This window comes from Poecilia reticulata, chromosome 5 (assembly GCF_904066995.2).
Source record: "Poecilia reticulata chromosome 5, P_reticulata-male-v2, whole genome shotgun sequence".
Lineage (NCBI taxonomy): Eukaryota > Metazoa > Chordata > Actinopteri > Cyprinodontiformes > Poeciliidae > Poecilia > Poecilia reticulata.
The window spans coordinates 21,705,682-21,722,148 of record NC_088834.1 but is presented as its reverse complement, the minus strand read 5'-3'; the positions used below and the strand labels follow the sequence as shown (position 1 = coordinate 21,722,148).

The following is a 16,467-nucleotide window of genomic DNA, read 5'->3' as shown; positions in this document are numbered from 1 at the left end:
TTTATCCGTGTTGATGGTAAACAGATGGGTGTGTTTATGTGTGTTTGACATTAGGTGGGGGTGGCTGAGCTTTCAGTGGCCCTCTGTGACCTTTGACTTGGCTTGTTTGAAAAAGGTCATTATTTTGAATGTTGTTCCTGGAGATTTGTTTTTTTTAGTGTTATTTGCAATCTGAAAGAGTGCTTTTATTATTTTTTAGGTTGTAATGAGCATGGAAAAAAATCCTACTAGATGCAGGGTTTTTACATTACGTTAAATTGACATTCCATTAATTTGCTTTATCACGCTTTGATATTTAACGTACTACACATCAGTAATGTTGTTTTTCAATCTGGAAAAAATTTAGAATTTTGTGATTTAAAAAGATGCAGAAACTCTGACAGTAAATATCACAACTCATCATGATGAGTGCCTGTGTGACTTGTTGCAGTTGTACAATGAGGAGATCCTGGACTTGTTTGATGGATCCAGAGATCCAGAGAGTCGCAGCAGGAAGTCCAACATCAAGATCCATGAGGACGCCAACGGCAGCATCTACACCACAGGAGTCACTTCCAGACTGGTGCAGTCAGAGGACGAGGTGGGTCCTTGTTCATATGGGTGGTCTTTTCATAGCCACGCAAACTGGGCAACCATTTTTGTTTTTTCTTTTTTTGAAGAGATTCTATCAATTTTTTATACAAAACTGCATCAGTTTTCCATCATTACTCAGTTAGAAACCATCTTTTGTTTATATACCAAATTTTGTTTGATCTTATCACGTTCACGTTTATCCATCGGATACTAGCTGATTGATATCTAAACACATATAGAAGTCTTTTTTTAATGTCTTCCTTTTTCTTAATTTCCTACCTCAATGCTGCTGAAATAATTATTTTACTGCCAGTTCCTTGTTTGCCCCCCAAAATGATGATTTCTTAAAGTTTATGTTTTATATATTTTCACTCCTATCTGAAATGTAAATTATTTCACTTATTTTTGGAAACACTACATCACCTTTGCAAAGTACAAAAATCATGACTTTATTCTTCAATTGAAAATAAAAAGTAAAAAAACAAAAATCAGTTCCACAATGGTACCGTGCCAGTAGTAGTCAGTGATTGTGTGAGGAAAAGACTTCAGATATTATTTTGACTGATATTTGTTAAACACAATGACAAAGAGGGCAGGTGGTGATTTTGCAGAACGATCACAGGAATCGAATGGCCTTGTCATGATTTGCTGATCCGGTCTGCATCGCTATTCCAATCATTATCCAGAGTGCTGAATAGAGACGAATGACAGCCTTATTTGTTTCAGCTCACATGGGCTTTAATTTCCCAAAAATATGATCTATTTAAAGATCCTTGAAGATAAATGGATGCTCCTTTTGTGACAGAAGACTTAAAACAGCAAAACAAGTTGAGGGGAAGCAAATGTGGCAATGAAGGAGCTAGGAAGACAGATGGAGGCAGGATGATTAAAAAGTTAGGAGTGGAAGCACCAGGAGGGGAAAAACACATGGTTGACAGATATTCAAATGAGCAGAGATGGGTTTGAGTCGGGTTGGGAGACGGCCAGATAACGATTTTTTTTTCTAAATGATTAAATAAATATGCAAGGTTTTGAATTCCTCTTGGCAATGATGATAAGCATTAGCATAAAATTAGATTTTCTTTTCAAAATTGTGTCTGCTTTAGCAATTTTCTCTTCTAATTTGAAATGAAAAGTCTGCAAATGTCCTGTATGTTTGGCGTGTTTTGCAGCTGCTGCAGTGCCTGAAGCTCGGGGCTCTGTCCCGTACCACAGCCAGCACACAGATGAACGCACAAAGCTCCCGCTCACATGCCATCTTCACCATCTATCTCTGTCAGATGAGAGTCTTTCAGCAGCAGCAAATGGTAAGACTAGAGGTTTGGAGTAGAGATGTAGAGAGAGCCTTAAATATGAAAGAGAAATAAGTCAAACATTTTCAATAAAGCATAATTAGGAGGTTTAGCTAAAGGTGTTGATCAGTTTCAACGTGTCTCTAAATGAGACTGGGCAGACTGAGAAGACAGAAACAGCATAGATAAATGAAGTGTGTTTTCATATATAACTGAATAAAACATAATTGTAAGGAGCATGCAAGCTGGTGAAATAGTTACCAGCTTGAAGTAAGATGCTTGCCTCTTGGAGCAGAATGGAGGAGAAGAGAACGGCGAAGTGAACGGCGTAGACTCCTCCCCCATCGCCCAGCCGGAGTACGAGACCCTGATGGCCAAGTTTCACTTCGTGGACCTGGCCGGCTCAGAAAGGCTCAAACGCACAGGGGCCACTGGAGAAAGGGCCAGAGAGGGAATCTCTATTAACTGTGGACTGGTGGGTCAGAGACAAAGCAAGATTGGATCATCAGTGCATGTAAACATTTTGCTCTGTTTAAATGCTGCTTGGGATTTTTTCCTCTCTGTGTTAGCTGGCTCTTGGAAATGTGATCAGCGCTTTGGGTGATCAGACTAAGAAAGCCGGACACGTCCCATACAGAGACTCCAAACTTACCCGACTGTTGCAAGACTCGCTGGGAGGCAACAGGTACTCAAACTGTATCTTCAAATGTAAGAAAGACTCTCATTTATGAGATATGAATGAAATGAACTGAGCTGCTGATCATCCTCTTTAGCCGCACAGTCATGATCGCCTGCGTCAGCCCGTCGGACCGGGACTTCATGGAGACGCTGAACACACTGAAGTACGCCAACCGTGCCCGAAACATCAAGAACAAGGTGGTGGTGAACCAAGACAAGACCAGCCAGCAGATCAACGCCCTGCGTGCGGAGGTGGCCCGACTCCAAATGGAGCTGATGGAGTACAAGGCGGTGAGTGATGCACGTTAGGTTGGGGGCCAGAGGGGGAGAAGGAGGTGATGGGTAGAACCAGAAATGCAAGAAGCCTTTTTGGATTAAGCAGAAGTGGGAAGAAGATCGAAATGGAAAGTGGCAGGTTGAGGAAGAAGTGATAACGCCTCGTCAGTGTGACGGATTCTAAAAAGAGAGCAGAGGAGGTGACAAGATGAATGAAACTAGACAGTATAAGAAAATGAAACAAGAACTTTGTGGTTGAGCTGAGTAACATATAAAAAAAAAAACAAAAAAAAAAAACACACATTTAATATTGATACCAACTGAACAACTCAGCATTTGGAATAAAAGGATGTATAACTTGACATATTTTCAAATCATGACCTAAAGTGTGGTGTGTGTATCAATGAACTCCCCATGTCAATTGAAACAGATTTCATTACATTTACAGCAGCAAGGCTTTTGGCTGGGGCTCTGTGATGTCTCTTCTGTATATAAATTGAAATGTATGACTGTTCTTTGCAAAAATAGATCAAGCTCTTTCAGATTAGAAGGAGCACATCTGTGAACACTAATTTCCACTTCTTGGCACAGACTCTGCTTTTGACTTGGTTCTGGACTTTGACTGACTTCTAATGCATGAATATAGTTTGATCTGAAGCGATCCGTTGTATCTCTGGTTTTATTGTCAGGGCTGTTGTCCTGCTAAAATATGAACCTTTACCCCAATGTCGAGCTGTTTTGCAGGCTTTAACATTTTTCTCCATCCAGCTTAAAATTTTTGCACCCACTAATGTTCTCTGAGAAACCTGGATTTATACTGAGATTATATTATATTACACACAGCTGAACTCAACTAATGAGATAAATTCACACCACAATCTGATAAGTCTATGACACAAAATAGGTGGGAAAAAATATGAAAATACCAACATTTCCATGAGGAAAGTTACAGACTGAAAGAAAGTCACAATGTAACATAGCGACAATTTATTTTTATCTGTTGTTCTGAATGCAGTCAAGGACCACAAATATAGAAGTATGACATATGTAATAACATCAAAGAGCATTTAGGTAGGGGCTACTTTTCTTCAGCTTTGACCTGTGTGACTGAAACAGACGAGCAGTTGTTTAGCCTGAAGTTACCATGGTTACCAAAGGGAAGAAACTGCAAGCTGACCTCTAAGTGGTAAGGGATGCGATGTGACTGTAGTCTAGTAATAGACTGTGGTGCGAGTTGTGACTAGATACTGGCTCTCTGTTTGAGACGTAAACAACTGATTTTTTTTTTTTTTTCCCCCAAACCCAACAATGACTCCTTGATGAGCCACAGACGATTGCACTCATTCTGAACAATGGCGCAGTGTTCGTTTGGGATGTCGAGCAACAGTGAAATGAGGAATTGTGTTAAGACTGCTATTCTACCGAAGACCAATTTTGTTTTTATTCACTGCCATGCTCTTGTTTGCTTCCATGCAGGGTAAGCGTGTGGCAGGTGAGGATGGAGCTGAAGGCTACAGCGACCTGTACCAGGAGAACGCCATGCTGCAGAGAGAAAACGACTCGCTGCGCCTGAGAGTAAAGGCCATGCAGGAGACCATTGATCATCTCAACACGCGGGTGACGCATCTGCTGGCCAATGAGGTCAGCACTCTGCTCACCAAGTCAAGTATGTGAATGCAGAGATGCTCTACACCTGAGCTCCGTCTCTTACACTTTTAAAGCTCCTTTATATGTTTACTGGTTAAAAACAATCTAACAAAGTTGACTTTATTTTTACCTGCAAGGCGAAGGCAATGAGGAGATTGGAACGCTAATACAGAACTATATCCGAGAAGTTGAAGAACTCAGGTAGGACCTTAACTGCAAGCTTCCCCAGAGTGAAGAGGAGATGTACGAGCGTGAATATCAATAATCCTTCCCACTCTTCCTGCCCTGCTAGATCCAAACTCCTCGAGAGCGAGGCCATGAACGAGTCGCTACGACGACAGGTGGCCCGGCTCTCCTCTCGTTCCTCGTTTCCAGCCTCCAGTCTAAGCCCCGCCCCCGGCCATCCCCCCGGCTCCTCCCCTATATCCATGTCCATGGAGGCCGAGATGACGGACGTTCTGCGGCGCGCCAAGTTGGACATCGAGCGGCTGAAGAAGAAGGAAAGACGGCAGAGAAGGCTGAGGTGAAGAAATGGAGACTTTTAAGTCAAAATTTCAAACTGGCTACAGTTTGTTTTACCTTTCCCAAACTACACAAACTGAAGAATTATGTAAATAGATGTAGAGATTTGCAGTTAGCTCAAAATTATACTATAGCATGGTGAAGCATGATTACCATTAATTAAAAAAGATCAGGAGTTTAATTTTAGTTCCTTTATACACATGTGAGCTAAAAAGACAAGTTACTGATAAAATCTAATTGTACTGCTGTATTTTACATATTAAACCAGCATCTAAATGTGTTTAATGGTTAACAATACAGGCAACTAAACAACCTACTTATAATAACAACAAAACAGTGTCTAAAATAATGAGCAGGTGCTCAGCAATCTGATTAAGCTTGTGCGGTTTGCCAGACTTCCTCTGATTTTCACTAATCTGTATAAGAAAAGCCTAAGAGACCTAAAAGGTAAAATAGAGGAAGAGTTTGAACTTCTCTCTTCCACATTCATTCTTATCCAGTTTTAGATCTACAGAGTAACGCATCATTTTCCATGTTTGATTGTAAATGCCAGCCACTTCCTCACTGGATCTCAGGCTCTCAGCTATCAGGTGGGAGAGACGACGGCTGAGCTTTTTATCTCTATCTCTACGTCGGTTATTCTGAGAGACGGCAAACCAGCCGGGACCATGGAGGGGTACGAATGTTGATAAAAGAACTCAATCTCTCTGGAGTTTCACAGAAAAGTCTCTTTTCAGGGAAGTTGAAACAGTAAAAATTCTCCGTTATGCCACTGGCAGACAATCGCGCAATGTTTACAAAAACAAAATGAAGAATTTGCTCTTTGTCTCACCAACCCAGATGAACAGGCTGGACCTCACAGAAACTAACACGTGGAAAATGCAAACTTAAGTAAAACCCTTTTAAAACTGAATGTGAAACAGTGTCTTCAAACACCTAAGCTTTATGTAAAGCAATTTCCCAATTTCTCCTGCTCAGCCTGTGATGATGCACCTGTGCTGAATTTTTTTAGGCTGAAAGGGATTAATATTCTCTGCAAACATGCTCTCCTTGCCTCACTTTCTCTTTAAGAGATTCATCCAAGTCAATTATGACTCTGGGACTTTGGGAGAGTTGGAGTGCTATCAGTGCTGGGCTGTAATGCTGGCAGGGACACTAAAAGGTTTCACACAGTTAGCCACGGGGTCATAAGAGACACGAGTAGGAATCCAGCAGACTAATTGCTTAGAAGTGGTGGCAGATGGAATTGGTGATAAAATCTGTAAAAGTAGGAGCAAAGGGGAAAATAAAGCAAGTAATAAAACTTAAGAACCTAATGGGAAGGATAAAAGTTGATGTACTTTAATGGACTATGGCAATTACATTAGAAGGCTCATTTTCTCCTCGCAAAAAAAAAGCCAGTGTTGCAAATGTTGCTGGTGCATAAAGCAAGCATTTTAGGATCAGCAATCACGCAGGACGATCAAAGTACATTAATTATATTATTAGGGCTGAAACGATTAATCGGATTAATCGTGATAAATCGATTACGGAAATAATTAACTGATTGATTATTCAATAACTGGAGTATACAGACTAAAGAAGACAAATGTGATTTGCTGAAAAGCAACATATTCAGAGCAGTAATTGAGCCGAAGCTATATGAAATGTACATACATTTGACACTTTATATTGAAAACGCATTTGTCTGAAAATGTTTCACCCAAAACTTCTCAAGTGGCCTAATTTTAGTTTCACCTTGTTCAAATTTGCTAAAATTAATGCTGTTGTTGCATTTTAGACAATAAAATGTTTATTTTCTTATTTGAAAAAGCAATTAAGTTATTTGTTTATTTGCAACTTTTAATTTATTTCCAATACTGTACAAGAACGACTAGCGGTTAAATGAAAAATCTGTGGAATGTCTAAATTTTTTTAGCCAATTAATCGTCAGAATAAATTACGAATTAATTGATAACTAAAATAATTGATAGATGTTGTATATATGTTTATTTTATAAAAAGCTTTTACCCAAAAACAATTTTCTACCTTCTGCAGCCCAGAGTTGGAGAAAGGCCTCAAGAAACGAGTAAAGCTGCACACTCAGGAAAACGGGGAGAACCGGCGGAGTGGCGAAAATGGACAGAATGGGGAGATTGATTCAGACGACAATTACACCGAGGTGAGGTCTTCGTGCTTTGCCATGTCGTCGCCATGCAGACAGAACAACATCTTAACCAAAGTGTTTGTCTCTGTAGGATATCATGTCTCCGCTGCAGGAGGAGAGTGGCTGTGAGGAAGATGAAGGCGAAGATGAGGAGGAGGGCAGGGAGGAAGAGGACGATTTTGACAGTGACGAGAGCCTGGTGGATTCAGATTCTGACTCGGATGAGAAAGGTAACGGCAGACTCCACGTTTAGCACTCGCACACACAATGAAGACATTTTAATAGTTTGGTATTCAGCATGTCAGTTCGGACTCGTTATTTTGACCGATGGTTGTTTTCAAACTGGGCATTCGGCGCTTAATTAGTCTGGAGTTCCAATAATTTCTCGAACCTCCCAACTTGCAGCCAACTTCCAGGCGGATCTTGCCGACCTAACCTGTGAGATTGAGATCAAGCAGAAGCTGATCGACGAGCTGGAGAACAGCCAGCGGCGGCTGCTGATGTTAAAGCTGCAGTACGAGGAGAAGCTCATCCTGCTGCAGAACAAGATCAGAGACACGCAGCTGGAGAGAGACCGCGTGCTGCAGAACCTCAGTGAGTGAAGCTCGGTAATCCTCAATGAATAACCCTTCGGAGCGCCTCTTCAACGTTGTTGCATGCCTACACAGTGTCCATGGAAAACTACACCGAGGAGAAGGCCAGCAAGATCAGGCAGGAGTACGAGAAGCGCCTCAAAGAAATGAACCGTGATTTGCTGAAGCTGCAGGTGGCGCAGAAGGAGCATGCACGTCTGCTCAAAAACCAGGGGAGGTACGAGCGGGAACTGAAGAAGCTCCAAACTGAGGTCAACGAGATGAAGAAAGCGAAGGTCAGGGGGCGGCGGGAAGAATTATTCTGGCAGAATGGTAAGAGTAAAGGAATTTATTTGAGTTGGCAGCCCTCCCGGCTGTTTACAGGTGGTGCTGATGAAGCAAATGAAAGAGGAGCAACAGAGGAGGAGGATGGTGGAGGCGAAGAGGAATCGAGAGATAGCTCAGCTTAAGAAGGAGCAGCGGCGACAGGAGGTGAGGAAGCTTTTAAAGATTGTGTGTGCAGGTACATTTGTGTCCTCTCTCGAGGACATTTATCAGCTTCACTGGATTGAAGTTATCAGTCTTTAATATTTTGCATATGCATTTAAATATTTGCTCCACTGCCAGAAATAGAAGAAGCTTTGAGATAAGAGAGCCAATATTTCACAACATGCAATGTTTAAGCTGACTTACCAAAGAATCTTTTAGGAAAGGGAAGGTAGAAAGCCTGAAGAAAAAAATACATGCACAGCTGTAAAACACCTAAAAATGGAGGTTTATGTGCAATCATTTTACATTCTGCATTTTGTCCCTCACATTAGCACATATTCTAAAAATATTACCTTCCCGTTTTGGTTCTTTTTGCCTCTTAGGAGCATGAAACCGTACACAGTGATGCCGTAGGCCTTGCTCCTAATCCTTTTATTTAGGGCCTCATCTTAAGTCTTAAATCCCTTCTTGATCAGTAACTTTGTGAATTTATTGTGTGAAAAGTAAACACTCTGCGCTCTGGAACACAAATACAATTTAAACAAAAAATAAAAGCCGTCTATGAACTCTAAATGATGCTGAGGCTTGTGTTACTCTGACGACACCAGTACCAGATTCGGGCGCTGGAGTCTCAAAAGAGGCAGCAGGAGCTGGTGCTGCGCAGGAAGACCCAGGAAGTGACTGCCCTGCGGCGCATGGCCAAGCCCATGTCGGACCGCGTGGCGGGTCGAGTCGCCCGCTGGAACCAGACGCCTCCAGTTACGGACTCCGGAGCTGATTTGTCGGCCAGCACAATGGCAAGCGGCTCCGAGGCGGAGACCGCGAGGACCGTGAGCGGGCTGGTGCGCCAGTGGAACAACAAGAACAACGTGTATGGATACATGGCGGAGAGCGAGGGGAGCATGGATGGAACGCGGGTGATTAGGTAAGTAGTCGTCTTGTCTTATTGCATAAATGGGGCTGAATCTATGCAGTGCAGCAGTATTCGTCTCCCCTTCCTGTCCAACCTTTCCACCTTTTGTCTCGCTACAATGCATACAATGCAGATTGTATGCTATTGGGCCAAGTAGTACTATTGTGAAGTTGGAAGTTTATTTAAAAACGTAAATACAACAGTTTTATGCATAAAAAAACCCTGAAACGTGTGGTTCTTATGTTTTCAGTCCCCTTAGATCTGATGCCACTGAAGAAAATGCAGTGAGATTCAATAAGTACTTAGAAACAAGGCAGTTTCATCATTTGGGGATGTTTTTCTTCATTATAACTTTGGAACAGCAGGAAGAAGCTGCAGAAGAAGCCAGCGGGCCTGGGCAGCACTGCACCTGCAGGCAGAGCCAACAGCTTCTCCAAGTCCGCCCGTTTAAAGTGGCAAACCCTCGAGCGTCGCATCATGGACATCGTCATGCAGAGAATGACCATCTCCAACGTGGAAGCGGACATGGATCGCCTTATCAAGGTGTCGGAAGGAGTTTTTAATGTGTCTAGAAAAAGGGGATTTTTTTTTTCTTTCTTTCTTTTCTTGGAGTTATCTCATTGCATGCCACCGGATGAGATGAGCTGTCGTCAGAAATTAGGCATCAGATTGAAAATGAAGGTGGTAGCAGCTGTTTTGACTCATTCATGTCAGTAGATAAGAACTGAAACCACTGCGAGGACCTTTGTTCCTCTTCTTCCGACATGTTAGAGTGTGTGAATAAAAGCAGCTCTGCTGTGGTCATTGTAAATAGCAACGCCTCAAGACTACAAACAACAAAGGTGTTTTAAGTATTTTGTCAGGCCAAATAAAAAATGGGGATGTGAAGCAAACTCCAACTACTTTTACTGTTTTAGCAAATTCTGATTAATTTCTAATTACTTGTGCCGTTTGTGTTTTTGATGAGTCAGAAGCGAGAAGAGCTGACAATGCAGCAGGAAGCTTTCTCACATAAAAGGGAGGTGCTGATGGCCGACGGAGAGGGGCCAGAGGCCGAGGACCGCCTCCTTCAGGAAGTTAACGAGGAGATCGAGGTGCTGAATGCCAACATAGACTACATCAATGACAGTCTGTCTGACTGCCAGGCCACCATTGTGCAGATAGAGGAGACCAAGGTAAGAAACATAATTACATGAAAACACATCTCTGCGTGTGTGTGTGTGTTGTGATGTGATTTTTCATTGTTTTTAATCAGGATGAACTGGACTCGGTGGATACCTCAGTGGTGATCAGCTCCTGTTCCCTGGCTGAAGCACGCCACCTGCTGGATCACTTCCTGAAGGCGTCCATTGATAAGGTGAGTTAACATGCAGCAGAACGGAAGCACAAAAACAAGTGAACCGATTTCTAAACCTTTTTATAGTTGCCTGTGTTGCATGTTGTGGTTTTAACTTTGTATGTCATCTACTGGTATCTCTTTGTGCTACAGCAAGTTTTCATACTTGAATATTAAAAGTTAATGTTATGCAGTTATATTGCAAAATTTTCAGCTGTGGTTCAGTTTTATCGGATGTTTGAAAAGTATAAAAAGTTGTATTCCTTATTGATAATTAAGGTTAAAGTTGTATTTCCAAGCTATTCTATATTGGATTATTTTGAAAGACAAATATTCTCCTGCAAGAAAAGTGCTGGACAAAGTCTCCATGACCCTGGCACTGATTTACTTCCTTAAAACCTTCCATGCGTTTGTTTTTTAGCTGCTGATTATAATAACTGGTCATGTCTGAGAATGAAAGGCTCCACACAAATGATGAAGTTCTACATTTCAGTCTGTGCCTTTGGAGAAAGTTTGAAGCACGTAGTTTGAAAAGTTTGACCCCAATTAAAACATTAAAATGAAAGTTGTTAAATAAAATTTACATCTTCTCTCTCTCTGTCTGTGTGATTGTGTGTAGAGCTTGCAGGTGGCTCAGAGGGAGGCGCAGATCCGACTGCTCGAGGGTCAGCTGAGGCAGACCGATGTGATCGGCTCGTCTCACAATCACATGATCCTCGACGCGCTGCGAGAAAAGGCAGAGTGCATCCCTGAACTCCAGGCTCTCATCCACAACGTCCAGCAAGGTGAGAGGATTTTATTTTATTTTATTTCATTTTTTTGCTTTTGAATGCAAGACGAAAAATGAACTAAATAAAATGAGGGAAAAGTCACATATTTATTATTGCGTTTGGATTGCTTTATTCCTTATCATTTTAGGAACAGTTAAGGCGTTACTCTAAGATTTGTTGTGTTCAAAATGTTTAGTTTAGATCGGCAACCACTAAATATTTGGATTTACTCACCTATCCATCCTTCTCTTGAAACTTCGATTGTGAAACTCAGGAGTGTGTCTAAAAAAATCACCATCGGTCAAACCCTGCACCGCCTTTCACCCCAAAATTGTTTAATGTAGACAAACCACAAATAAAAAAAATGCATTAGTGGCCTAAAGATTAAGATAAATTCTTAACATTTTGCTATGTCTCTACATCGAAATTTGATGTTTTATCAAAATTAACAGGGCAACTCAAACCATACACAGCTTTAGAGATTTTACGGGAATAAAAATGTAAAAATAACTCTAACATGCATTTGTATTTAGATGACTTTGATGAACCTAAATGAAATCCAATGCAACCACCTTCGGGCACTTAATTATTGAAGACTTCTCCTGTGTGTAGTCTAATTGAATAATAAATCCAGCTGTTCTGTGTGAATGCCTCAGAGTTAACAAACGGCATCATGACGACCAAGGAACGCAGCAGATACGGCAGAGATAAAGATGTTTAAAGCATGTTTAGGTTATAAATCCTTACTGTGAGCTTTCGGGTTTTGTGCTTTGTTTTCAGAAAATGGTTACGCCAGCACAGACGAGGAGCCCTCTGAGTTCAGCCAAGCCTCTGACAGCAGGTGAGTCGTCAGCATCTCCATCTCACTTCCTTGTCATCTAAAAATCTGAAAGCACACTGCTCACATTTTATGGTATTGATTGTTTTTGTCTTAATGTGGAAAAATGCATTCAATCGTCTGTAAAAGCTATGCAACATCTGCTTATATTGTTTCACCTTTCTGTGATTCTTTTAGTGTGTCACAGATGAAGGAATCCAACAGCCAGGATGACTTCAAAATAAAGGTAAAAACCTTAAAAATAGAAGAACAATATCACTTTGTGTTGGTGCTTGAGGTTTTTGTCCGTCTGCTTCCACTGCTTGACACCACAGGGAGGCAGTAGAAGCAAACACTTAAACCTTGATGGCAGAAAACCATTAGAGTTGACGCAGATCTTCTGTTTATGTTGGTCCTTTTTAGACTTTAGTGTCTCTTGTTTTTATTCAACATTAATACTTATTTGCTAAGCATCTTATGCTTCCTTGTCTTCACTCATTTCCTCACCAAAACATGCATTGGAATCATTCTTAGCATTCATTATTATATCTTTTGATATTTTGTCATCCCACTGCCCTCCTTTCTCAGTTCACCCTGGCCTTTTCTGGTTCTTTGTAACACAATGGCTTCACTTGACTCACCCAGATGGAGCCTCGCCTCTCGGCCCAGATGAAGGCGGTGTCGGCGGAGTACCTCGGCCCCATCCTGGATCCCTCATCAAGCAGCAAGCAGCAGCACATCACCAAGTCCCTGGCCTCACTCACAGATATCCAGGAGGACGGCTTGGGTCTCGTTCCAGGAAGTCTGGCACTGAGCGTGCCTCTCCGGGACCCTTTTCACAGGGAGCGAGCGTCCCGCACAATCAGCCTTCCTGTCAGAGGACACACTTTGTAAGTCATGGAGAAGTAAACTATGGTGATTAATTTTTAATTTTAGGGTGACAGGAACAGACTAGATGTTTGAAATTACTCTCAGGATCCAAGTGGGGTGAACTTATTAAAAACTACAGATCTTTTTTGTTCAGATACCCCAACCAGAATTTTGTGGCAGATTTTTTAAATCTTGTTTGTAAATCTTTGTGCTGCAAATACTGAGTTCTGTAAGAAAATGTAAAAAAACAAGCATTCCAAAAAATTGTTTCTATTCTTCTGCTTGTGAGTGGCTGTTAACTCATGATCCATACTTGGTATCTAATGTTTATTTGTAGTTTTTCCTATTTACTGTCACAATTCTTTACAACTTCCTGTACTGAAGATGTTGCTATGATCTTTGCAGTACATGGAGTATTTCAGGGAACAAATCTGACTAGTTTTTGAGCAACTGGAGTAGAGTTAAGTTAGACGTCATTCCCAGTTTCACCACTCGCCACCAGCATTTGTTCTTTTTCTGCCAACTTCAACTCATACTTTGACTTTTCAAAATCTCCATCCACATGTTGCTTCTCAGCTCTGCATCACAATTTTTTTGTACAAATAGTACTTGCAACACTAATAGTTAATAACATTTCTAATGAGTACCACTAAAGATGATAGCCAAAGAATGTCCAGATGGTCGTACACATCTTGATATGTTGAAGAAAGTACAGTTTTCTATCAACCGACTTCTTACAGCGATTGAGCACCGTCTCACTTAATTTCCAAACACATCTCTGATATTGATAGTGGTTAACCTTAAGACTTTGCCCAACAACAGTTTCTACTCTGAAGACGGTAATCACCAGGGTGCGGTTGTGTTTAAGTATATTGGGTTCACCGACAAGAAAATCTCACATTTTTGAGTTTTTTTGTTGTTGTTTTTTGACTGGCGACTTAAACTGGAAGTCATCGGATTGAAGCTGCGATTTAATGTTTAGTTTCCTGATTTAGAAAACGCTCACTGACTGAAATGGTCTTTCCAAAAGCTTAGGTTTTTTTCTGTTGTTTGTGTCACAGTCCTAGGCAGTCTCGAGGTTATGACACTTCCCCCATTACAAGAAGGAAATCTTACGACCGTTCGTACAGGTACGCACAATTTCAAGATCAGATGGAGACCCGATTACTGAGTAATGTAATTTAGCTCAACTGTTTTCACTGACATGTTGTTATTTCTTTAATTCCTCATCAGGCCCACTGATGTCTACACTCCCCCCTCCTCACCTCCTTTAAGGACAAGGAATGATCGTAACGTCTTCTCCAGACTGACCAGCAACCAAGCGCAAGGTTCTGCTCTGGACAAGTGAGTACCGTCCTGCAGAGACCCGAACAGACGCTGTGCACTTTTTGCACCCACATTCTTATCTGCTCAGTTCAGTTGCCCTTCAAGTCATTTCTTTCTTCTTCTTCTTCTTTTTCACCTCTGTGTTGTCAGGCTTTATAGATGCATTACATGCAATGCCTTCGGAGAGCAATGTAGAACTGAATCCCACTTACACACTTTATTTTCTTCCATTAATATTAAGTGTTTCAGAAAGTCCAGAAAGCTATGTTGGAAAGGCCATAAGATGCTTCAAAAATCAGATCAGCTGAATTTTGCAATGCTGACAATATTGTGGGAGAACAGGTTAATGTTGTTGTGTAAATTGGCAAACAGAATGTAAAAGTGACAGATGCAATGTAGCTCCTTTACAAACTATTCATCTCCCTTAAAAGTTTGTTGGGATGTGATAAACATCAGATCACAACAAAGTGCTAAACTTCAGCCCTGGGTTTTCCATGATTATATTTTTAAGGTCTTCTCAATTTTCAGGTCTTTTGCCACTAGAAAATTGAATGTGTATTTATGCATTTTCAAGTCACTTTCTTTTTGCTTCTTTGAACAAGATTATGCCCCCAAAACTTTAATTATCTTGAAAATGTAAATGGAACCGTCCCAAAATCTGCATTGTGCAGTAGTTTTGAAGTTGTCTGCTATATTTCTTTAACGGTGTTAACACTTAAAAGTGTAAAAAGACACTTCTTGCAATGTAATTACTTGGTTACATCAAACTGAGGAGGGGAGGTCTTATGGGACCAATGTCAGCTGAAGGAGAGCCCAGTCAGAAATGAGGACTTGCTTCCCTTCCTGCTCGCAATCAATTCCAACATCCTACTCTGACAAATGTCAGTGGTTAATTTCAGCCAGCATTTGCAGGTTTTTTTTATTTTTTATTTTTATTCTCCGTCTGTTATTAAGTCGTTGAATATCCTGGCTTTATAGAACCCTAATTGCTAGCAAGATTGCTTTGAGGAATCAGTCAGGGTGTTATGTGTGTGTGTGTGTGTGCTAGTAACTGCTGACTTTGTGTGTGCTGGAGCCTGTGGCTCCTCATTATCTGGACCAGGGGTAGGTAAATGGGATGGCACTTGTCATGTGCTCGTGCAGCTGTTGTTGATGGAAGCCATTTTGAGTTAACACGGCGTGGGAGGGTGTTTATGTTTAAGGTCTCTTATCATCAGGTTGCCCCAGGAAAATACTCTTCTACAACATGATGCAGCAGTATGGATTGAATTCTGTATTTTTTCCCTTTCTCATGTGTTCTTGTTGGCAGTCTTGGAATTTCTTTATTTATTTGGAAGGACACCATCTGTTTGTGTCTTTGTTATATGTGGGGCGTGTAAATGTTTTGCTCAAAAAGTGTTTTCATTCCAAGTTAATCATTTTTATTCCACTGCTGAAACCTTTTGAACTTTACCACTTCATGTATTAGACACATGGTTACATGTGTCTATTATTTTTTTAAAGCACAAAACCTCTGAAATGATGAGAAATGAGGAATTGTGTTAATGAAGCTCTTCCACATCTTTTCAAGTTCAAACATCCCTTTGCATCTTGTAAAATGCAAAAAAAGAAATTTTACTCTCTAATCACTCATTCATGTTTAAGACTTTTTTTTTTGCCTACGAGACGAGAATCAAGCCTTTTATACGAGTTTCAAAAAAGCTGGTGAACCTAAAATAAACAAATTTGAAACGCTTTTCTTGTTTTATCTTTTGGCTTTAATCATCAAATGCAGTCAGAATTCACATTATATTTGAAAAAGCAACACATTTTTCAAGGCTTTTGGGGAAAGTTGCTATAAAAGAGAAAAATGGATAAATTGCTGTGAATTTTTAGCTCTGCTACTTCATCCACCCTAGAACTAGGCATGGGCCAGTATAAGATGCTTACAGTAGGATAATCCTAAATTTTAGTGGAATTTATATAAAACAAAAGGCAAAGAATCATAACTTTATGCTCCATAGAGCCAGACAAAACTCTGGTACTTTTTGTTTTTAGCTTAAAACCATAGAAACAAAATGACGTTTTTCAACTATTTATACTTTTCTAGCTAACATTTGATGGGTATTTATCAATTTTTTGACCACAAGTAGCACTTTGTGGTTTTGTCTGTGATAATTGCTAAATAAGTAAATTCTTTTCTTTCTTATTTTGATGGATAATTATAAGGGGTTACAAATCTTTTAAAACACAGGCATGCT

The 16,467-nt window shown here is 40.7% G+C and overlaps 1 protein-coding gene across 9 annotated transcripts in view; it reads left to right on the top strand.

Moving 5' to 3' along the window:
• Positions 1-16,467, top strand: part of kif21b (kinesin family member 21B) — a 68,570-nt gene that overhangs the window by 26,583 nt on the left and 25,520 nt on the right. For 6 of the 9 annotated variants that reach the window (XM_017304886.2, XM_017304885.2, XM_017304883.2 and 3 more), the window contains exons 4-26: positions 431-580; positions 1,746-1,880; positions 2,161-2,340; positions 2,435-2,550; positions 2,639-2,834; positions 4,296-4,485; positions 4,604-4,667; positions 4,759-4,989; positions 7,026-7,149; positions 7,226-7,364; positions 7,540-7,728; positions 7,803-8,002; positions 8,091-8,198; positions 8,804-9,120; positions 9,471-9,651; positions 10,080-10,283; positions 10,364-10,465; positions 11,064-11,229; positions 11,995-12,055; positions 12,230-12,278; positions 12,677-12,921; positions 13,963-14,031; positions 14,135-14,245. In XM_017304886.2, coding sequence (XP_017160375.1) covers positions 431-580; positions 1,746-1,880; positions 2,161-2,340; positions 2,435-2,550; positions 2,639-2,834; positions 4,296-4,485; positions 4,604-4,667; positions 4,759-4,989; positions 7,026-7,149; positions 7,226-7,364; positions 7,540-7,728; positions 7,803-8,002; positions 8,091-8,198; positions 8,804-9,120; positions 9,471-9,651; positions 10,080-10,283; positions 10,364-10,465; positions 11,064-11,229; positions 11,995-12,055; positions 12,230-12,278; positions 12,677-12,921; positions 13,963-14,031; positions 14,135-14,245 — 3,527 coding nt within the window. Of the gene's footprint in view, positions 1-430; positions 581-1,745; positions 1,881-1,903; positions 2,341-2,434; positions 2,551-2,638; positions 2,835-4,295; positions 4,486-4,603; positions 4,668-4,758; positions 4,990-7,025; positions 7,150-7,225; positions 7,365-7,539; positions 7,729-7,802; positions 8,003-8,090; positions 8,199-8,803; positions 9,121-9,470; positions 9,652-10,079; positions 10,284-10,363; positions 10,466-11,063; positions 11,230-11,994; positions 12,056-12,229; positions 12,279-12,676; positions 12,922-13,962; positions 14,032-14,134; positions 14,246-16,467 lie in introns of those variants that run through there. The other 3 variants (XM_017304884.2, XM_017304882.2, XM_081607282.1) reach the window with 2 other exon arrangements.